Raw genomic sequence first — 24,742 nt, 5'->3', positions numbered from 1 at the left:
CAATCTTATTGGACTTAAAAGACCTCAGTGAATCTGTATATGTAAAATATGGCACAGTTTCTTAAGTGCCATTGCACTGAATTATAACAGGACTAATATCAATGCAGAAGTCAGTGGTGAATTCTACTGAACAAAATTTATTGTCATCTATGTCCAGGTGTTATCACTGTTTCTTTTGTTGTAGAGATGATGCAAATTATTTCCTCTCACTTTACCACTGTTTACAAGGTCTGTAAACTATTAAAAAATCATCTTTGACATGAAGTGGGTAGATATTGTTACTTTCTTAATTAAAGAGCTGAATAATTTCCTTTCTAATCCACTTACACTGGTTATCTCCTTATTATATTGTTATCTCCTTCAATGATATGTGTTTATCTCATTTTTTTTCTAGTGCACCTAGGTAATATATTTGTCTTATATTCTGGCCAAAAATACAAGACAGTGTTTTGTAAGGACTTCATGTCAATATTATGCTAGAAAATGAAGGTAAAAAATAGGGGGGATCCCCATTGTTTCCTGTATGTCAGAGCTAGTTATCTTTAGTGCAGCACTTTCACAAATGTCTGTTAAGAATTGCAGTGCTGTTCTGAAGGAGTAAGTGATACAGCAGTTTATCTAGTGCACTGTGAATACTAGCACCATCAGCTGAAGAGAGCCTTGAAAATATTATCAAAACCTTTGTAAACAAAGCTACAAAAGCAAACAGAATTGTTATTTCTTGAGAGCAATTCTTTCCGTTATTCTAAGTACTTCTTGAAAGCAAGGACATGCTTCTAAAAAATATTTGAAAGGTTAAGAATAACTTAAAATGGCATTCTCTTATGAGGTAAAATGTTACATCTCGTTTTATGAGTCTTTGTGCATTTTGGTATCATGCACACAGAAAGTTCTGATAAGGCAAAGCTCTCAAGCTGGGTGTGGCTGGAGAAGTACTTCTTATATTTGAGCCTCAGCTCACCAAAGAGTTTCCAGTTTCTTGTGATGAGGCTCAGGCATGTTCTAGGAAAATGGAAAAAAAGTATTCTTCTAAATAATTTTCAGTTACAACTCTCAAATGTAGACTGTTCTATTGCTATTGAGTTGTCACCATACTTAGTACTTTTGAGGATTCTTTGTGAAATAAGCTAGGCAGGTAAGAAAAAATTTGTCTTGACTTCATATAGGAAATATTGACAAAAATGGCATTATATACTTCTTTTTTATTTGTCTGTTTGATTTTTAGATAAAGCTCCTAGCTTCCATTTATATTGTATTTTGTGGGGCAGTATAAATATTTTGTGTAAATGTTCTTGAGTTGTCTTACCACACTGGTGTAATAAGAATCAGATCATATAAATGTTATTTTAAAAATTTAAATTAAAAAAAATGGTAGGTGAAATGAAAGTCAGATATTTAAGAGTGTCTGAACATCTTTGTACTTTTAGACATATACTTTATCTATGGCCTTTTTACTGTGCCATATCTTGTACCCTATGGTTCAGATTCTATTTGAGCGAAATACTAGTAACATTCTATTTGTATCTTTTAGATAAGTTTTTGAAAAACACTTTGCAAATTCAAAACTACATTATTTTTAATACTGTAAAATGGGTATTCAAAAGGAATACACCAATGCTGTTATTAAAAAGAGACTTTTATGAAGTTTCATTGGCATGTAAAATTTCTACACAAGAAAAAAATACAGACACAATCTACCACAAATAGAAGAAGAAAAAGAAAAAAGCCCCAATCAACAAAACAAACAACAAAACAAAACAACAACAAAAACCAAACAAAAAATAGTCAGAAAAGAATTAATTCATGTAGATTTCACATTTAATTCCAATGCAGTACTTCAATTTCCACTTGTGCAAGTATTGGCATTTTATTGTACAGGAGGTTGTACTTCTTGCTGTATTTTCTGTGTTTCTCAGAGACTATATTTTTATATCTTAAATGCTAATATTCTTTGATTATCTGTTGAATCGAACTTCATGTCTAAAACTTTATGCAAACTCTGAAAATGTGAGATTAAATGGGAAATACCAAAAGTGCCTTATGAACTCAAATATAAGTTCATTGCTAAAATGCAATGCCAGTGTCAAACCAAAAGGCATCCACGAGTCTGCTGTTTTTTATCTGTAGAAAGGAATGGTGGTTAAGGAAGTCCCTGTCAGCCGGGAAAAGGTCTGTTACACCCACTCTTAAGAAAGGCAAGATGAATAATGGAAGTACTATAGACTTACTGATCCCACATGTTGCTGGAAAGCTCCAAGCACACTGCTAAATCTATTTCAAGACCTGTAAAAGCAGGAAGGTAGTGAGGACTACTCAGCATTTAGATTTACCAGGGGCAAATAATGTGTTTGACCTGATTGTGTTCCATTATGAAATATGGGTTGGGACACAGAACAGTGGGTGTAACCCACCTTCAGTTTAGTCAGGGTTTTGAAATAATCCCTCAAAACATTTTCATTTTGAAACTGAGAGAGTCTCAACTGGATGAACAGAGTGTTAGGTAGGACTGAAGTGTAGAGAATGGTCTTTCAGCATCTGGCTGGCAGGTGGTAAACAGTACATCAGCAGAAGGGGCTGATACAAGAGCCCATGTAGAACTGCAGCATTTGGCACCCAGACAGAATAACCTGAAGCATGGGTTGGCAAGTGACTGACTGGATCATGGCCCCACTGGAAAGGATCTGGGAGCTCTAGTGGACAGTAGGGTGGGTAACAGCTGAACTCTGCACTATTCATCATAAATAAAGCAAGCTATGTGCCAAAGTGACTCTAGGTAGAGGATGAATGGGAATGCAGGGAATCCAGAAGAGGCTACCAGGACAGCCAAGGGCACATGATCAGTGATGAGTGCTTGAGGGGACAGAGATTGCTGAGTCTGATGTGGAGGAGGTAAAAGGCAATCTAAAGGCAGCCTGCAGCTGTGGGAAGACTAGTTGCAAAATACAGCAAATTTAAGGTCTTGTCAGTGGTGGCATGCTGTTTAACGAAGGGCAAGGGCTCCTGATTGGGAGGTTCAGACTGAACATCAGGAAAATTGTCTTCATTAGGGATGTGGTGAAGCACCATAGAAGGTCATCCACAGAGGGTGGTGAATTTCTGTTGAAGGGTTTTGAGATTCAGAGAAAGCTGTGGCTGATGTGATCGAGTATTGATGATAACCCCTTTGTGATCTTGAGGTTAGATTGGACAGTCTTACGAAGGCCCTTCTAAATGTCAGTTCTGTGATTCTGTGCAATTGTAGCGCAATTGGACGCAGAAGTTTCATGTAATTTTAAGGCAGAGGGAACTAGCAATTGTGAAATACAGTCCCCTTGAAGTATCCCACTGGAGGTTCACAAGGATAAAAAGTTATTTCTCTGAGTTTTTCACAGAACTGCATCCTGTATGCCTATATTCCATGATGCAATTATCCCCATTATTACATTTGGATATAATTCTCTCCTGTTGTCTGACTTGAGTCTTCCTCTTTTCCTTGTCCCATTTTTGTTTCCTGTAGAAGCTGTCAAAATTGCCACAGCCTGACACAGCTGGGAAAATGGTAGCATCTAAGATGTTTGGCTTGGAAGTAGTCTTAGATGTCTGGATAAATAGCAGGAGAATCAGAACTTCATAAATATGAGCTCCAGTTTCCTTTAATGGAAGTACTACTTTGGCTCTTTTCTAGTACTTATAATATTTATTTCAATTTATTATTTTCAGGGGGATTTTTGCTGCAAGTAACAGTTTTTAGGGCAGGAGAGAAGATCTGAAAGGATGGTGCATGATTGCCAGGATTATCTAGGAACTCACGGCTCAAAGAAACACAGACTAGGATTTCGTCCAGCAAAATCCTGTATGTATGTGTTTGGACAGTGACTCTTAATTTTAGGAGCACTGTTTGGAAAGGAAGGCTGACTTTCAAGATGGAGAATGGAAAAAATACATCAACACATTAAAGAGTTGGTGTAAGTGCATTAGTAAGAAATTAAGCTCAGAAAGAATTTTATGAGGATTAAAATGATTGCAGATCTGTGATGGAAAGGGAGGAGGATTGGCAAGACCAATTTTATGACTGAGGAAGTAGAAGTTGAGCATGAAGCTAATCAGAAAAGTCTAATGAGCAGATGAACACTGATTAGAGGAAAACGTATGTTTTTGTAAAGATATTGTAGGAGAGACATTTTTGCTACGCTTTCTTGCTTAGTACTGATACTCTGGCAAACATAATAGAAGGACAAAACAAATTCACATTAATGGTTTTCAAACAAACACTCGCATTTGTCCTTTCCATATTGTATCAGGAGGATGAAGATTATAATTTCGTCCTGAAAAACAACTGCTAGATTTTAGACTATTACAACACAGGACAAATACCAAGGCTTAAAAAAACCCCAAAAACCAAAACCAAAAAAAACAAACCAAAAACCAGCAACCAAAACCAAACAAAACACACACACACACACACAAAAACCAAACCCACAAAGCAGACCAACCAACCAAAAAAAACCTCATAAAATGCAATTCCCTTCTACAGTGACTTATTGCTTGTGCATGAGCCCAAAAGAATTTGAATTTTAAAACTAATTAAAAATTCTTTAGTATGAGGTTCCTATTCCGTAGATTTTAACTTTAAATATTTTTTCCCGCGGCAGTTACAAAGTCCTGAAGCTAGTGGTATGTCATATAAAAGCTTCTCTCTAGCAGTAAGCTCAGCACCGCTATAATTAAACCTTCCTCGCCTTGATTTGCAGCCAGTCTTACTCCTTGTGGGGAGGGGAGGGGAGGGAGCTTACTCATCGGCAAAGACAAGACCAGGGGAAGGTTTCAAGTTGGCAAACACAATTTCTGAACCTGATGTGGACGGGAAACATGATATAGGGAATAAGAGGTGGCGGGAGGGGGAGTTCAAGGAGTGAGAACCCATTTTTAACCCACCTCAAAGTTCTCGGTGAACAGGGGCGTGAGCAACTTTGCCACCTGCCGCCGCCCGGCAGTGAGAGTCCCTCTGGAGGGAGTCTGTCCGGCCAGCAGCCCCGGCCTCAGGAAGGGAGAGGCGCGCCTCGGGAGAGGCGGGCTGCAGCACCAGCGGCACCGAACCGCTCCGCATCCGCTGCCGGTCCCGCTCCCACCCGCGCCCTGCCGGCATCCCCCGCACACCGCAGCCCTCCCCGCTCCCTGGCCACAGCCCCCCGTCGGGTCCGCTCTGCCCGGCCCGGGCTCCAGCCTGGCTTTAAATATTTCCGAGCGGGATGCCAGCCCCTCCTCTCCTCCTCCTCCTCCTCCCCCTCTCCCCGCCTCCCCTCCCGCGGAGCAGTCAAGACCCGGCGGCGCGGCTGCCCCAGCCGCTCCCACACTCGGGCGAGGGGTGGCGCGACAGGAGCTGTCCAACTTTTCAGCACAGTTTCTCTCCGCTGCCCGCAGGGAGGCGGCAGCCACCGCCCCTGCCCGCCCGCCCGCCCGGCGCGGCCCGACCGCCGGCAGCATGGAGGCAGAGAGCAGCAGCAGCTTGTCCGCGATGCCCGGCGGCAGCGGCGGCGACGGCGGCAGCGACGCCAGCGGGGGTCTCAAAGCCCCCAAGCATCTGTGGCGGCAAGATCAGCACTACCCACCGCAGCTGCGGCAGCACCAGTTCCTCCAGCACCAGCAGCACCCCGGGCAGCCGCCGCCGTCTCCCGTCTCGCGGGGCCGCTGCCTGGCCGGGGCTCGCGTCAGGCACCGCGGCTACTCCGACACGGAGCGATACCTCTACTGCCAAGCCGTGGACCGCGCCTCCTACGCCGTGGAGACCGGCCACCGGCCCGGCTTGAAAAAATCGCGGATGTCGTGGCCCTCCTCCTTCCAGGGGCTCAGACGGTAGGAGAGGGCTTGGCCCAGCGCTCCGGCCGCGCGAGTGGGGGATGAGGCGGAGGGCGCCGCTCCCGGCCGCGGGGCGGGTTCAGCGGCGGCCGCTGAGGGGTGGGCACCGCGGGACCCCGTCCCACCGCCCTCCCTTTCCCCGGCGGCAAGGATGAGGAAGGGGCACCCTGCAGTCGCGGAGGCTGCGAGCGGGAGGTGGGCTCGGGCTGCGCTGCCGTGCCGGGGAACCCCGGGCTGGGACGCTGCAAGGAACCCCCGGTCGGGGCTCGCCTGAAGCGGGCGTGACCGGGGCACGGCCAGCGCCGTCCCGCGCCCGCCCGCCTGTGGGTGGGAGAGCGGCGCGGAACACGTGGGCGGCAGCGGGACGGCGGCGGAGCCCCGAGCGGGGCGGGCGGCGGGGCCGCGCTTCCCCCGCGCCCGGCGCCCTCCGCGGCCGCCCCGGCTGCCCGGGGAGCCTCCGGCGCTGCTGCCGAGCGGCAAGGATCCGTGCGGTGTTCTCACAAAGTTAAAATAATGAGAGCTCGGGGGGGTGGGAGACAGCCTGGCAATTCCAGGGTTAGGGTCCTGTTAGTTTGAATGGGCTTAGTTGAGAAATAGGCTAATGGTTTCTTAGCCAGAGGGAGGACTCCGTCATCTACTAGTCTATTGTTCCCCTTTAAATGAGCTGTGGATTTATTTTTCAGTGTGTAGCTCACCAATGCCTATTTTACCCTTGATGGCTGTAACAGGCATCTGTTTTAAAATCAAATTCTCCGTCAAAACAAGAAAGATGTTATATCTGAAGAATCAATTTATTATTCGGACTTCATTTTTAGTAGCTGGAACCACTTCCTTTTAGTAGAAAGACACGCTTGCACTTGAATTTTAAGCAGACATTGTGAATAAAGGATCTATGGAGAGAATGGTGGGCAGAGGGACGATACTTGATACTGACGTACTCTGTATATGTTTGATTTCCTGGATAATCAGATTTTTATAACGTGATATGCTTGATGAATAAATAATAGAATCCTTTCTGAACGAAGATTGCTTTGTGTGTTTCTGTGGTGCACACCGCATTCTTTATTATGGAGCCTTGGCATAAATCTGGAAAAGACATACTTGAATATTCTCTGGCAGTGTTAGCTCTATTTCTACCTAACAGTAACTTCATTCCCACTTCATATATAATTAAGAAATAAAAAGAGATTCCGCAATTGTCAATTAGAACTGTATTTTCATAAGTAATCTTTAAATATGTCTTTTAATATCTTCAGTTTTCATGCAGCCGTTCTGTTGCTACACATTTGTATCACTTGTGTGAACTCATGCCTGTCTGAAGTTAATGACGTTAAATTTTTCACCATGTAAGATTTGAAAGAAAAAATAATAAGCTTCAAAATTTAACAAATATTCAGTTTTAAGCTTTTTTTCAATACATTGCTGTTTCTTTTATATAAAAAGCCTCCAGGGGTCTAGTATTTTTGACCTTTAGGACTGAGTGCTGAATTTCTGTTTTCTCATTGCAAAAAAGTTTCATTTTTATAAAATCATAAGGGTTTACTTGAATATATTCAGCATTATTTTATAAGTGATTAGTTATTGAGGGGATACTAAGTCAAGGTGGAAAGGGAGAGTACACATACTATTTATTTTATTAGGATTTCAGGACTATTTTAAATTACAATGCATATGACACCTATTTAAACAGGAATTAAAATTCAATATGAAAAGTATTTTTGTTTGTTAAATCTTCATTCTATTTATTAGCACAAAAATGGTGTTTTGACAAGACAAGCTATTTAACTGAGGGCAGTGGATTTTATTTTAAATTTATGGAATTAGTAAAAATGTTTCAGATGAGCTTCCCTTTTGGAAGTAGTAAAGCAAAGCAGAGTAAAGAAGTTCAATATAATTCACCATTAAATGACTTTCTTAGAATAAAATCTCACAGTAAAACATTTTGAATGAAGCAAACAACTGTAGTATGGAAACACAAAGTGAACTGTGACATATTGTTTTACAAATATATTCAAGAAATATCAGAAAAAGGATGGTCTTTCCAGGACTCTTATTCCAAGGTTTCAATCAACTGCTACCTTTTTTTCCCCTTTTTTGCATAACAATCAAAGAAAAGTATCTTAGTATTCTTGTAAAAGCAGTGACTTGCAAAACTCCCCAATATTTTTGTGAAAGGCACCTGTTCTTTTAGAAGTATTGCAGTTCCCTTTTTGTAATTAAACTTTTTTTTTATTTCTCTCTTCTTTGAAATGTTTTCAAAAGAACATTTCTGAATGGATTCCTATGGATTTCTTATGGTGTAAGGTGACAAGCTTGTATTTCAGAAGACCTCAAATTACTCTGAATGTGGTGTATAAAACTGTCTAGAACGGGAGAAAATTGTGTATAAAAGTATGGAAAATGCATCAGAAGAGAGGGGTAGTATTATACACTGATGTATCAAATGTGAAAAAATTAAATCTATGTAATTGTTTTCTCAGAATTAATTTTGTTTCACTTGAAACACACCATGATTCTGAAAACCTCAATGAAAACCATAAAGGACACTTAATAAGCCAAATATACAACTTTGAAGTATTTTCTCTTATAAATTTGGTAGAGGACTTAAAAACATGTAACTGTTCCATTTTTCAAAAGAAATGAGAAGGAGAAATTACTTATGTTAAAATTTGAGATAGAACTGACTTGTACAGCTTTGTTGTTCAAACTGAAGTGAATTAACATTTAAAAGGCAAAATCAACTAGCAAAGATTCTAAACCAAATTAGTTAAAAATCACTATGTTCTCGTAGTTTGTGATATTAGGCACTGCTTGTAATCATTCCAATGCTTTCTCTTTCTCTTCTTGACCATCACCAACTTTGCACTCAACTTATTTGGAACAGTGCTGTAGTTCCTTCAAGGAACACAGTAGCATTTCATTACACAGAAGGATGTATCAGGATCATCGACTAATGTATTTTGCTTAAAAGTCAAGATTATTTCTGCATTTTTAAATGAGAAGGTAAGTGCTTTTGTACACAAGAGCTGTATAAAAATCAAAAGATGGTCAGGAAGACAACTGAGATTATCTGTGATTGGGGGGGTTTCACCAGTTGTTTACTGTGTCTTGTGCAAGTCATTTAATCTCTTTCTGATAATATTTTCTCTTTTGGGTAACTACAGGTTCACACTAAAGTGGATTTTAAGATCATAGAGTAAAAGGTACTACTACTATGTAATAATAAATAACAGTACTGGATTTGGAAAATAAATACTTCAGCTGAAATAATTTTCCAGTCAGTAATACAAAATATTCTGTGTAATAAATGAAGCTATCCTGGTTATCTTCAAATATTTCAGGTACCTCTTCCCACATAACTAGCACTATTGCATGGTCTATATACACAGGTTACTTGTTTAAAAAAAAACCCACCTTAGAATTTTTAAAGGCAATTAGTCATATGTCAATTAAATCATCTTGCCATATCATCTTTTTATATTCTGTTTTTCATTGCTGAAATTTCAGGCTGGAAAAATTAGCGAACAAGTGCCATCAGTCTTAACCACTCGTCATGGAATTTCCCAGGATGTGGTATCCTTAAAATAAACTTTAGTCTCGTAGTTTCTTGTTGTCAGGTTTTCCAGACAATTATTATTTTACAATAGGTCTTCTGTAAATTTATCTCAGGTGTTGTTTTTGGTCTGAGCTTTTTCACAAAAACAACTTTTCATCAGTGTTTAAACATAAACATCTACACAATGGTGAGACAACACTAGGTTTTACAATCCAGTAATCCTTGTGTTTGCTCCCTATTGCTGTCTGTTTAAAAAACTACTTTCATAAGTGACAATTAAAATTATCTACTGTCAAAAAAATCTACATGCTCTCTTTCTATTTCATTAATGAGACCTGGTCTGACCAAGTAGCATTCATTACTGCATTGCTTACATATGAAGATTGCTCTGTTGCTTCTATATGAAGATATGAAGATTATTTTTCTTGAAGTGTAAATCCTGTCCTTATACCACTCAATAATAGTTAATAAACAACAGTAACACTCAAAATTGAATGGAATGTAATATTTCAGTTGCCTTGAGGCTTTATTCTCTATTAGGAGAAGAAAGGAGGTTTATGCATTCATTTCTCAACTTTCTGAAGTCTGGGATATTGTATACCACTCTAATAATTTAGATGAATAAACTCTTGAGCTTTGTAGCTGCATATAGAGCCCCTGGAAAAATAATGGAATCTTTGCAAATCTGTTTGTTTCTCCAATAAAATGGACACCTATTTCCATCATGAGCCACATTCCTTCCTCCTGCTCGGTTTGGAAAGCTCCTCTTGATGTTTTATGTCCTAGCTCTTTCCACACAAGAAAAAGGGAGAAGAGTATTTTCCAACTTACAGGCCCATAAATAACATTCTCAGAATTTAGTAGCAGTTTCCAATTTAGAATTTTGTTGTTTACTTGTCTGGCAGGGTATTACTGCTTTGTTTACTACTACGTAGTACTGGCACCCAAGATGTTAAGATAATTGGCATATGGCAGCCCTTCCTCAAAGATACAAATAAATTTTACAGCTTAGTAAACATTGTTGGATTACTGTTCTGTATAATTTTCCATAGACATAAATTAAATAAGAAAGCTATGTTGTCAATATTTTAAATAAGTGATTATTAAGAGTGTTATTTTCATGTTGTGAAAGGCTTACATTTTCTGATTGTTAGAGTTGTGTGACCTATATGAGTAGCATTAATTTTCACGCTGTTGGAACTTGGAAAAATATGAGCTTTTAAAATTCACATATTCAAATATATTTTAATATGACTGCTGCTGAGAATGAATGGTTCAGATTTCTAAATTTAGTGAATATGCACCTGATAATTTAACAGGACAATCAAACATAATCAAACCGAGAATAATCAGGATTTAAACACCTTTTCTTAAAGATGTAGCCATATGAAGTTCTACCTTAAAATTATTAACGTAACTATTTAATGTATTACCATATTTTAAATAGATTTTAATATAACAATATTATTTGAGTATTAGTGAAGATGTCTATTGAACACACAAGGTCATGGTGTCAGGTCAGTGGTGCTCAGCTGGTGCTCTAAACATGTGGAGACACCAGGTGCACAGCCAAAGAGTAATTTAGATGGAAATTTTGTGTAAAACACTAAAAGAACCTTAGTAGGTTTCTTTAAAAGTCATCTTAGACAGAGTAACATAATTTTAACTACATTGTAGCCTTCCTTTATAGAAGGCTTTGGAACTAGCAGGAAAACCTGTGAGATTAATGTTAAAACTATTAATGTGAGAGGAAGCTGGGAACATACAGGAGAGCAAGGCAATACCATTTGACTGCTAAATAGTTTGCCTCAATGGACAAGTTCCAAGAATGAGTTTTTTGTGCTGAAAGGCAAGCGTTTCATGAAGAACGTGTTGGACAAACACGACTCAATGTCAATTGATAGGATGGTTTGAAAGTAGGTTGGTCCTTGCCAATGTGAAGAATGTCAATGTTCCCTTGCCATTGTCAGTATAAGGTATTCAGCAGATCTAGAAAAGATGAGCTTTGAGTTTATTTTCATGAACAAGAACACAGGTTATTTCTTAGAATGAGAAGGGTTTTTTGGTAATAGAGTGGTTCTGCCACTATTTCAGGATCAAATCCAAAGCTCTTCTGGTAATCTAAAAAAACTAGATTCAGCAATTAGAAATTAGATTTAGTAATGCATGCTTAGATTGCATATTTAAATGTGGCAAGGTGACAATAACATTAGCTAATAGGAATGAAAATGTATAGATAAGATTTTAAATTCTGTTAATATTTATTTTGATCCTGGATCTCTTCCTTGATGCTTTAAGGCCTTAAGTTTCATACAGCAAGGGTTACAGGAAGGGAGCAATAGCTGTCTGTTATTAGTAACTAGGACATGTCTCACTGTAGTTCATTCCCCAAATTCTTTCCAGAGGTGTCTGTCCTGTCTCCTGTGTGTTCCTAATGTGTGTTCCTGTGTCTCCTGTGGAGATGTCAAACTAAACCTTTAGCTTAGTAATGTGGCTGCCATTGCACATACGTGCCTGGCTACTTACAGCTATTTTAAATAGGTTTGTATTACAGTGTTACATGACAGTATTTGTGCCAAAGTTGCAAAGTATGGTTTAGTATCAGTATCCAGTAAATAAAAATAACCCCACACTGATGATAAATAAGACAAATGTGCCCACTCAGTTAACTTAGTACATGCAAATAAATGAAAAGGACAGAGAGGAAACGTGGATATATACCACCATATAATAATGGAATCATGGAATGATTTATGGTGGAAAGGACCCCTGTAAGTCATTTGATCCAACCATTGCTCAAAGAAGATCTGTTCAGAACAGATTATCCAGTGATGTGTTCAGTTCATCTTGAACACTCCCAGGAAAAAAGGTACTACAGTCTCTCTGGACAAATTGTTGCAGGATTTGGCCACTTCATGGTAAAACACTTTTCCAGTATCTAGTCAGAATTTGCTATATTCTGACTTGGGTCCTTTGCTTCACATCATATCACTGTGCACTTCCAAGAGACTCGCTCCGTCTTCTTTGTATCCATTCTCTGATCAGGGAGATAGCATAATTCCCTCGGTGCAGTCTCAGAAATGCGTAATAGCAATTTCACAGGTCTACTGGGAAGTCTAGTGCTCTTAGTGTTGTTTTCAAGTGCCATTTATTACATACACAACTCTAGGAATGACTGATTCCTTTGGGAGATTGCATAGACTATGCCTTCACTCTCTCCTGGTCTGGATCTGTAACATATTTTCTCTCTGATTTCAGGGAGAGAGTTCAGCTGCAAGAATACTCAGGAGGAATAAAGACAGGAAAATATCACCATGATTTCCAGTCAGACACTTTGTTGAGGACTTTAATATCTCTCAGAGATTTTATGAATATTTCCACTCTTGCCCCTCCTGCCTTGGCCAGGATGATTTAAGGCCGTATACAGGTCCAGACAGGAAAAGTAAGCATGATGGGAATGGTTTTCTCTGGGCCACCCTTCTGTTTTCAGAAATTAAAACAATGCAAACCTCATTCAAAAATCCCTGGTGCAATACTTGAATGTATGCCTCTGACTGCTGCACTTGACTTTCTGTTACTTTCAATATTCTAAGGTTTCAGTTATTGCATGACCCAATGCCATGAAAATTGGAGATTACAAACGGCTCCTTGAAACCTCCAATTACTTTCTTTCTTTTTACCATTGCTATTATAACCTCTTCCAAATGATCTTTCAAAATTTGGCCTCTCTGGGAAAAAAGTACAGTGTTCTGGACTGTACAGTGTAGAAAATTTCTCATCTCACACACCAAGGGAAAGTCTAGAGGGAAAAGAAGTGCATAAATCTACCATCTTAAAGGTCGATTAATGCACTTAAGGTCTTAAAGTCACTAGAGGCCTTAAAGTCACTAGAAAATTCAAAATACAAGTAATAAGAGCTCAGCTTAGTTATTCCTCCTAAACCAAAGTTTTAGAGTGTCAGTCACATGAAGAAGTAGTAATGTAAAATAAGTGCTTGGTCATGTATGAGGGGAGGTAATGAAAACCTCCAAACATCCAAGAATTATTTGGATGTATATTTGAATGCACATGTGCAAAGACAACCAAAACACATTCAGTCACAGAGAATTGTCCAGCTGTGTAAATTTAAACTTAGAGGGGTTTAATTAATAATAATTTAATATTAAATACAGAGCTCATGAGGCAAAGGTGTATTTCTACTCTTCTAAAATATGTTATTGCAGAGGGATGAAAATCTCATGTCTGATTCTGAAACAGAGAAACCATTGGCTGAACATCACAGTTATCAGTACAGTTTTTCAGACCTGTGGTTTGGCATGTGGTCACATATGTGCTTGTTTATATCAGATGATCATTAAAAGTAGTGAGAGTCAGAGCAGCTGCCATTCAAATAACCTTTACTGTTTTGGAAAGGTAATAAGTTGTTTATCTATGTTTTCAATTATTACCTCTAAACTCATAATTTCAGGTTAAACTCATAAACTTCCTCTGTTTTTTTACTTATTTTTTCTCTCCACTTAGGAAATGAAATAGCATCAAGTATTACAAGGCAAAGTTAGATTCTCAAGAAACAGTGAAGGGACTTTTTATAGAAGTGAAAAAACATGCTACTAGTGAGAAAGTATATGGAATGAGGATAAACATTCTATTGAACAGTTTTCACTGTTATAATATCAAATAAAAAATACCACAGATTTGAGGTGCTTTTTTGTGAATGCGCTTGTGGGTGTGCACTTGCTCCTTCTATTTCTCTCTCTGTCTCTCTCAAACACTTGAGATAACATAAAATAAAACATTAGCAGTGTCCTATCCAATGACAGGATAATGATATAAAGGGCAGTTGGATGTACATATGTGCTCCAGGAACTGGTGTTCTTTTAATTTCCCTGTTTCTACTTACAAACCTTAGATTATCAGCAAATCCATTTCTCAATGCAGCAATGTTCTAGGAATTTTTAGGCATAGTCTGTGCTTGGCTGAGAATAAAAACAGCTTACAGTTAAGATAGGTATTTTGATATATTTCCCATATGTGAGCAGAGAAATGTCACCGGGATATTTAACATTACAAAAATTTCGCTGAAGATCTATTTTATTTTCATCAGTGAGCAAGGAATACTGAATAGCATAAAATACAAATTACTCAGGTGCTTACCTGAATTTCTATTTTCCTTTAGTGCGACTTACAAAAACGCTAAAGGAACTTATTAACCACTAGTACCACTCTGAGCACACTAAGAAACAAAGATATTGGAAGAGGCAGAAATTGATTTGAGAAAACAGTCTACCACTAAATCTTCGCTAAAATTGCCTAGCAAGTCTCACTATTTTTTGGCCAGTGTTCTTACTAGCTTCGTCAATCTATCTCTGCAGTGATTTCTTGTCTTTCCTTAGGAGATAAATAAATTTATAGTCATGTTTAATGACTGTAACTAACAGTTACTAACAGTAACGGGAAAGGTGTTCAGCTGGAAAATATAAATTTTCCTAGCATAGCCAACACAGCAGTTATGGAGTATGGCAGGAGATTGTTCTGAGCAAAGTAGTTTTCCTCCAAGCTTATACTATTAGAAACTCTACATGTCCTTAGGAAAGTAAAAATAAACTAGCTTCCCATGTTGATCTGAAGACTATCAGATTTCCTTGAATTAAGGAGGATTTTATATGAACACTGTATTTTTCTTTTGGAAAGGTTATACAATATTTCAAAGTAACATTTTTTTAAAGGTGTAGCAGACCTTTTATATAGAAATTTTAAAACTGGATGGCATAAATATCAGCAATTTATTGGCTTAGAATGCTAAAGATGAGAGAGATTTCATAGCTGAAAGAGAGCTGATCACAGAATCAGCTGTACCTGTTGCAGATATTTACTTTCTTGCTTTCTTGCTTCCTTGCTTCCTTGCTTTTTTGCTTCCTTGCTTTCTTGCTTTTTTGCTTTCTTTCTTGCTTTCTTTCTCGCTTTCTTTCTTTCTCTCTCTTATTTTTTCTTTTGCTCTCTATCTTTCTCTCTCTCTCTCTTTCTCTTTTTCTCTCTTTCTTTCTTTTTCCCATATTTTTGGTGGTCTAATCTGGTAGCTCCTTTCTTCTACACCCTTTCCATTTTTAATCCATACCTTTCATTATACAACATATGCAAAACTGTTCCAAGCCTTCAGCACTATGCTGGATGTGCATAGAGCAGAAGCATATATAAAGTGTTTTGCAAGATGTGCCTCTGTATGTTTATCCTAGTTTGGTGATTGATTTTTTTTTCCAACAGCATGGAAGTAGTCTTATCATAAATGGGTTTTGATGCTCTTCATCAAAACTGCTACCTAATGCTGAAGTTCTACAGTTTCCACCAGTTGTGTGTTCTTGCAAATTCCAGAATAGATATCAAATACTTTGAGACTGTGAATCATGAAAAATTACTATAATCAAAACAGCTTTATTTACATCAAGTAACATGTAGTATAGAGTCTGTAGGAAGCCCTATTAAATTGCTAAAACTTTTGATACAACATTTGCTAGTCTATAAAAAGCTAGAAGAAAAGCTTGGGATTTGATAGTCCCATTGAAGTAACAGGCTATTGATGCTATAGTGGTAGAAGTGTTATTGTAGTATAAATGCAGAGTAGTACAAAAATACAATACAGGTTTTTCTTGATTTTTCATTGAGAAATGCAAACTCAAAAGAAACAAACTAAGGAAGTAACTTGAAGTGCCTCTTTTCTTGGGGTGAAATATAAAGCAAATAATTAAATTATTCATTGTGAAATCCTTATGTCTATTAAATAATGCAGCAATATAGCATAATCCAATGAATGGAAACAACTGACTAATCCTTACATAGATCACACTGAGAAGAAAAATTATATCAGCAAAATTTTTACTGTAAAAGTCCTCTATACACCTGTCCAGAATGTACATTAAATCTTTTTAGACCTATTTAACTTTTAATGAGAATAAATGTGGTTGAAAAATTAATGACTGGATCAAGGAATAAGAAAATTTTCAGATATGGCAAATATTTTTTGTACTGTTTCAGAAAACCTTGGTGCCCAAAATGCAAATTAAAGTAGTTGATTCTATCTCTATTTAAAGAACCCATCTTTTGTTAAATTTATAGCTGCTTTCAGTAAGAGTAAGGAAACATGATGTGTAATTTGAAGCACAGTAAGAGAAAAAACTTAGTTTGAGATGGTGATAACAAAACTGTAAGAACTAGGAAATTAAACTTGTACAGAAAATTAGAGAAATGTGCAGATTCAAACATACATACATTTTCTGTCCTCAAAATACATGATATTCAAAAATTTTTAAGGATGCATAAATTGGATATGAGTTGAAAAAATACACTTAAATAGATGTCAATTTATTTCAAATTACAGAACTTAATCACTTTAATTCTTGCTTTATATACTTTGCATTCAGTTTAAGGTAATTCATTATTAGATAGTGAAAAAGAAAAGATAGTGAAAAAGAAACCTTCTGCTTCCATGTCTTCTTTCCCTTCCAAGAGCTATGTGCAATAAATTATTTGAAGTCTGAATTTCAGTAAACTTTGTTCCTTTAGACTTTTCAACAGGGAGATGATAAGGCGAAGATGTCCCACAGCATTGCTGTCTTTACAAGCTTATTTCTGAGAAAAAAACCTGCTTCTGTTAGAACTAAAGGACTTTTGGCTTAATATGAGCTTTGACATTCATCACTTCTTTGGCCTTCTCAGAAAAAAAAAAAAAAAAAAAAAAAAAAAAAAAAAAAAAAGGAGAATCAAAAGGGTGTTATGCTATATACAACTGAAAAGGTTCTAACATTTTTTAACCGTGTGGTTTTATTCAGGTAAGAAATGGAATGCTTTTCCAAGATGCTGCTCTTTGACAGCAGGGTTTACAGTCATTAACAACATGATATGATGGACTGAGCACGTTTTAAATTCAGGGTATCAAGTACCAATTCTAGCAGCAATTTACCCCCATTCTTACTCTAGCTCAAATGTACTGAAGTGTGAATTTTTATTTAATTTATTAAATTATTTAAATTTATTCCCTCATTTTTAATTCTCTAGGTTTACCCTAATTTTCAGCTCAGAGAAAAAAAAAAATTACTTTGGATGGAGAAAAATCCCACAAATTTAAATTAAAATAATCAATGAAAATTCATAATGGATATCTCAATATGAATTTCATGTTCTGAAGAGTTGAATGTATTAAAAACTTAGCAAGCAATTATTTAAAACCCCCTGGAATATGTTTGCCAAAGTAAGTTTAAAGTGAGTGGTGACTTCTAGCGTAGAACACTCTATTTTCAGTGGAAAAAATAAACAAAGATGCCAAGACATCCTGTGCTTTCTGCTGGTTTCATAAATGCTAAAAGTTCAATAAAACAGACCTAAGTTCTTCAGTATCTGATCTCCACTTGTGTAGTTTCTTGCCTGTAAGAAAGGATATATGTCCAGCTGATCTTAACCCATATATGAACACTCTGTAAAAATATCCAATGTGTTTGTCAGTGTACATGCCTCAGCATGAAAAAATATGCTTAAAGACAGGCTAAGCTATTGTTAATGTTCTGTTTTCAAAATTCTTAAAATGATATATGTGTAAAATTGCAGAAATTAAAACATACAAAACACACTGACTGATATTGAATAGTTTGGAAAAGTTAAATTTTGCTTTCCTAACTTTTATTCTAGGGAATAATGATGATTAACAAATTGTGTATTAAACATATACCAGTTTCCTTGTGTCTAAGAAAGTACTTTGTTCTAGGACTTACATAGCTATTTTAGTTTATGACATGGATTGTATTAACATCAAGGATGTTACCAGAGATTAAAAAATAAGTTGCTTTCAAAAGACTTACTTTTCCAGATGGATCTTTCAACTTTAATTTCACTTGTGATTATATCTTCCTCAACATACTTAGTGTCTCTTTTGTTCATTTATAAATAATTAAATTTGGTTTGCCCTAAGTTTAATTTTATGTATTGTAAAGAAGATAATTTCATTTCTATAATACTGTTCTAAATGTTCTTTAAAATGTGTTTCTGAAAACTGTAGTTAAATAACTGCTTTCTCAGTAATTCCTAAAATCCACATTAATAAAATCTGCTGCAGTGATTATGTTATTTTGGTCATTTTGAAAGGAACTGAATTAAGTCCAGAGAATTTTTAGTGTTGCATCTTTATCATAGATTTGTTTAGATTGGAAAAGGCCTTTAAGATTGTTGAGTCCAACTCCTAATCCAGCACTGCCAAGTCTACCACTAAACCATGTTCCCAAGGGACACATCTACATGTCTTTTAAAAATCTCTAGAGATGGTGACTCAGCCACATCCCTGGGGAGCCTGTTACAATGCTTGACAACCCTTTTGATGAAGAATTATCTACTAATATCCAAACCATTTTCTCTTGTCCTTTCACTTGCTACCCAGGAGGAGAGGCCAACCCCCACCTGGCCATGAGCTCCTTTCATGCAGTTGTAGAGAGTGATAAGGTCACCCCTGAGCCTCCTTTAATCCAGGCTAAACAAACCCAGCTCCTTCAGCTGATCCTCACAGGACTTGTGTCTTTTGTCCTTGTCTCCTGTGGAGACCTTTTCTCAGCTCCTTTGCCCTTCTCTGGACTCACTGCAGCCCCTCAGGGTCTGTCCTGCACTGAGGGCCCAGCCCTGCACACAGCACTCGAGCTGTGGCCTCACCAGTGCCAGCACAGGGGACAATCCCTGCCCTGGCCCTGCTGGCCACACCACTGCTGATCCAGGCCAGGATGCCCTTGGCCTTCTTGGCCCCCTGGGCACTGCTGCCTCATGTTCAGCTGCTGGCACAGCACCCCCAGGTCCTTTTCCACCAGGCAGGTTTCCAGCTATGCTGCCCCAAACCTGGAGTGCTGCATGTGGCATTGCTGTGACCCAAGAGCAGGACTGACACTGGGCCTTGTTGAACCTGACACCATTTGCCTTGACCCATTGATCCAGCCTGTCCAGATCCTTCTGCAGATCCTCCTGCCCTCTGGTGTCATATGCATCAACAATCCTGCCCAACCTGGTGTCATCTGCAGAGTGACTGAGGGCGCACTTGTTCCCCCTTGTTCAGATGATCAATAAAGACATTAAACAGGACTGTCCCTGATACTGACGCCTTTGGAGCACCAATGGTGGCTGGCTGCCAACTGGGCATAGGTCTGTTCACCTCCACTCTCTGATCCTGGCCATTCAGGTAGTTTTTAGGCCAGGAAAGAGTAACCCATCCAAGTTTTGAGCAGCTGGTTTCTTAAGAAGGGTACTACAGGAAATGGTGTCAAAGGCTTTGCTGACAGCCTGGCAGACAACATCCACAACTCCTCCCTCATCCATTCAGCAGGTCTCCTTGTTGTAGAAGGAGATCAGGTTGGTCAAGCAGCACCTGCCTTTCCTGGCATGGAACTCATGCTGGCTGTTCCTGATCCCCTTGATTGTCTATTGTACTTGCTATAGGGTAACATTCAGAATGATCTGGTCCATGACTTTCCCTGGACTGAGATCAGTCTGTAGTTCCCTGGGTCCTCCTTCTGACCCTTCTTGTAGAGGGGCATCAGATTTGCCAACATCCATTCAGCGGTGACCTGCCCAGCTGAGCAGGATGTAAATGCCTGAATGTGGCCTGGTGAGCACTCCTGCTGACCTCAGGACCCCAGGGTGGATCCCATCTGTCCCACAGACTTGTGCAGGTCAAAGTGGTCTAGGAGGTGGCTGACCATTTCCACCTGGGTTATAAGGGCTTCATTCCCTGTCTTCCAGCTCAGAGGGTGGGTGGGTACCCAAAGAACCAATTCTTAGTTATAAAGACTGAGGCAAAGTGGGCATTAAGTGCCTCAGCCTTTTCCTCACCCTTTGTCACCAATCGAGGCTGGAAGTTCTCCTTGGTCATCTTCTTGCTGCTGATGTTTTTTTAGAAACATTTTTTGTCGTCTTTTACTGCAGTAGCCAGATTAGGTGTTGGGCTTTTGCCTTTCTAACTTTCTCCCCATATTGGCTCACGATGTTATTGGCTACTTCACCTCTTGAAGTGCCTATCTCTTCTTCTGAAGGTCATGAACTCTGTTTTTTTGCCATTAGTTCCAGAGTTCACGCCACAGCAACTAGGATAAACTATGGTGGATAAGAAAATATATTCAGCCTACTTAAATTAAGATTAATAATATTTATATAGTCTAAATATATAATTTATTTGCTCTATTAGGACAGGTAGTATAATAAACATATAGTTGATGAAAACCATTTAAATTTGTGTTTTGATTAATAAAAATTTTACATAAGTGGAAATTAAAATATGTAAGATCTATTTTGTGCCTTTTACATTATTAGGTGTTACATTTTGAAACTAACATAAACTTTTCTCAATTGTCTTAGAAAAAAATCCTAATTTCTGGCACCTTATATATTGCATAAATTTAATTTTACATGAATAGAATGTAGCTGGTTATTCAAAGTGATATGAAGCATTTTTTTATTGAGACACAATATTAAAATTTTAGAAGCCAGAAAATGTGTATAACTTTCAAAACTGACTCAATAAAAGAAAGTGGTTATTTATATCCTCTGTTATTAGGCTACTATTGCCTTAGTTTTGGTAGTGTTGAAACCTCAGATGGAATGATGAGTCATTCCAAAGATCAAACTGTCCTGTAATAAGTCAAAAGATTCTAGAATTTAGGTATATGGAAGGAGATTGCAGATGCAAGGAAAAGAGACAGTACTTAGAGGAAACAGCTCAGATCAGAATTCCAAGGTGTCACAAAAAGATTTCCTTCCATAGATAAACCTTCTTGTCTTAAAAATATGGAGACAAACATCTTAGCTGCAGTGTTTTGGAATATTGGTTTAGTATAAAAAAACCAGTTTTTTAGTATTTACATATATCAATGTAATTGAAAAATACCAATATATTGATACTGATGATATTGATATTGATGATGCCAAAAAAGCATCACCTTCTGATTATGTTCATTCTCAGAAGGAAAGCATTTCTCCAGTGCTTGCACTGTACAGCTTTTAAATTATATGAACTTCCATTTCTGCTTCCAGTGATTGTGTAAATGCTTCTGAATTTTATGAACTTCTGTATGATCTGTGAGCACTTTGGCCTCTTGGGAAAAGCAGAAGGGTATCTGAGTGGGAGGAAGGTGGTGGAGTCAGATAAAATCCCCTTTTTTTTTTTCATTACTTAGAAGGAATTTAATGGACCTACCTCTGGGAGAATATTAAAATTTAACACCAATAAAATTTAAGTGTACTGTAAGTGGTGCAGATTCTAATTTTAAATAGCTTTTGTTTCAAAATACTTTAATATTTTTTCTGTTTCAGATGTCATCCCTTCCTTTTGATATTGAAGGATTATTTTCTATGAAGTGCTAATAGTGGATATTACCTGTCAACTGAATAGGCTCAATGTATGGCAAGATGTATGGTTTGCAATTAAATTAAATTGATCCCATGCTGAATTGTTTGACTGGCCAGGCTTAATAAGTTTAAACCATGTTAATATAGAATATTATCAATATTTTTGCAAATATCAAGGAAAAGCAGTCACTCCAGTGGTGAGTAATAGGTTAGTTGAGCAAATTACTCTCTGGTGGATTTCTCACTAGCTGCAAGAAAAGAACATTTTCAACTTGTTTGAAAACTTGACAAGTGCTAATTGCGAGTTGGTATCCTGAGTTGATTTGGAAGTGGGAGTTTTCACAGATGTAAAACAGAGTAAGATGTAGATATGGAGGGAATAGTTAATGACCAGCCTTGAAAGGAGCTGCTTCTATTTGATGCTATAGAAAGGGGGAAAAGACAGAACAGGAGGTTAGGTAATTTTCTTTGCAGCAGTGTTCTGTGTGAAAAAAGTAGATATAAATTAATAAGAGGCTGGATGCTAGTACCTTTGCAGATAAATAGGAAAAGTTTCATCTGAGATCTGGAAAAAGGGTTTTTCATTTCAGTGTGCACCTATTGCCTTGCATAGAAGTACTGAAAAAGTATTTGTTATAGAACGTATTCATACACCTACATTCAGGTTTTTTTAGTTCATAGAATAATAGAATAGCCTGACTTGGAAGGGACCCAAAAGGATCCTTTGCTTCAACTCCCGGCCCTGCATAGGACACCTGAGCAGGGCCAGGAGTGACACCATGTGCTTGAGAGCATTGTCCAAACACTTGAACTGTGTCAAGCTTGATGCTGTGACCACTGCCCTGAGGAGCCTGTTCAGTGCTGAGCCACCCTCTGGGTGAGGAACCTTTTCCTGATATCCAACCCAAACCTCCCTGCCACAGCTTCAGGCCATTCCTTCCATCCTTTCACTGGTCACCACAGAGAAGAGATCAGTGCCTGTCCATCTGTTTCCCCTCAGGAGGAAGCTGCAGACTGCAATGAGGTCTCCCTTCAGTCTCTTCCAGGCTGGATCACCCTTGCACCATCTAACCTCAACCATATTTAGAGAAGCTAAATGATGAGTGCATCATATGAATTTATTTTGGGAATTCTATAGGCTCAAAACCATATTTATGCTCTAGTACTTGATATCTTTTATTTACTATACATTTTTAAAAATATTTTTCATTTATGACATATATCAGTAGGAATTCTATAGCATGATTTTAGATAAATATGAAATGGTGCTTATGTTATTATCCATTTGTAAGTGAAATGTGAAAAAAACCCCTGAGGGATGTCTCACAGCATGTCTAGAATTTGTCTATCAATAAAAGAGAAATGTAGCTCCAGATGTTTTCATAGCCCATTCAATATTCCAGTGAAACTCTACGTTTATTTTGCCAGGGAGGTCTGTTGTTTCACTAACACGTGGGTATGATTGTCCTCAACTATCTCACTCAACTGTTTGCGAATGAGACTCCTACACTACTACATTTTATCACATTGTGGCAAACTCTCTACTTATTTTGTCAAAACCATCACTTTTAGACCTTCTTGGCTGACATTAATATCCTTGTAATCAGAGGAAGTTTGTGAACTTGATTTATCAGGAGTACTTTGAGAAGTATTGGATATTTGTGCAACAATTAGACCTAATTTTTTTCTCTGTTTCTTTCAATTTTTTTTCTTTTAATTCAGTGATATGAAAAAGGTATTTCCCTACACTTGACTAGGGAAAGAACTGTAAGTAACTCATGTACAGTGAAGTAGGATTACAAACCTAGATTTTTCTAGCACACTGTGCAGAGGCTATAGCCTGCACAGTACTTCAATTATTCATAAAGTCCTCACAAAACTCCCATTTTGAAGATTCAAAAATTACTTGCATGAAGATTGCCAGCTAAAATGGAAGGATGTGCAAAATAATATTCTAGTTCTGTGTAGATGAATTTTTACAAAAGTTTCTTTTAGAGTTAACACAAAATAATTTCTCACTAGATATGTGAGGAGATGATAGTTGAGGAAAAACTGAAACTGAAGAATAAGATACTCCATATTTTCTGTCAGGCTAGGGTTGAAAACAATTTGAAAACTGGGATAGTGGCAATAAAAACCTTATATATTAGCTTGTTAGTTAATATATTTCTATGCAATGGGTAAATAACAGACATTTAGGCTTTCTATAAATGGCATCGTTTATATAATGGTAATTCTATATAGTACTGTTCATATAGGCTTTGTTCTGCACATGAAATATGCTTAACCACTAGAAATACTGCATTCTCCCAAATAAAAAAAAAATTTAAAAGATCAGAAATTTGGGCTGTTGGACAAGTATTTATCCTTGAGATAATTTTCAGCAGAGTGAATCTTGAAATATATAATATTTGGGTAGATAGGCTTGGCAAGAATATTTTTAATATATCTTATTCATGTGTTCTTATATTTATGTGAATATTTAATATTGGTATATGTATACGTGTTATCTGAACGGTCATGTGTGTATGTGATTCTGGTGATTTATTGAAAGTATATAAAAAGAGCAGCAACAGAGAAGTTGTAAATGTAAGTTAAATGTCTGTACAAACAGTTATTCTGTATTAATATTAAGTGTAATTGCACTTCTTTCATTGTCTATGTATGAAGCAGGGACACTCTATGCATAGAACATAATGAAAATTACAGACTTAGTAATAATAGATTAAATATAAAATATCTTGAGACCAAGAAATATACATTCATTATGACTGTGAGACCTTTATTAAAATGGAGATTATATATGCACATGAGAAAATGTATCATTAAGAAATTGAAATACGATAAATCAGTAACCACTTTATAGAGAATTGGGTTTAACAGATGTAAATGTTCTACACTTTCACTAAATAAGCAGTCTACTGAAACCAAAGTTTTCCTTAGGGAATCAATCTCAAATTCCATATATATAATTTATTCTTGCTGTTG

The 24,742-nt window shown here is 37.7% G+C and overlaps 1 protein-coding gene across 2 annotated transcripts in view; it reads left to right on the top strand.

Annotated features, from left to right (window-relative positions):
* The window catches only part of PDE4D (phosphodiesterase 4D), a 535,741-nt gene that overhangs the window by 178,711 nt on the left and 332,288 nt on the right, over positions 1–24,742 (top strand). The window contains exon 1 of one of the 2 annotated variants that reach the window (XM_063421934.1): positions 5,436–5,832. The exons of the other annotated variant lie outside the window; for it this stretch is intronic. Coding sequence (XP_063278004.1) covers positions 5,462–5,832 — 371 coding nt within the window. The 5' untranslated portion in view covers positions 5,436–5,461. Of the gene's footprint in view, positions 1–5,435; positions 5,833–24,742 lie in introns of those variants that run through there. 2 annotated transcript variants of the gene reach the window in all.

Source organism: Prinia subflava, chromosome Z (assembly GCF_021018805.1).
Source record: "Prinia subflava isolate CZ2003 ecotype Zambia chromosome Z, Cam_Psub_1.2, whole genome shotgun sequence".
NCBI lineage: Eukaryota > Metazoa > Chordata > Aves > Passeriformes > Cisticolidae > Prinia > Prinia subflava.
This window is presented reverse-complemented; position numbering and strand designations above follow the sequence as displayed.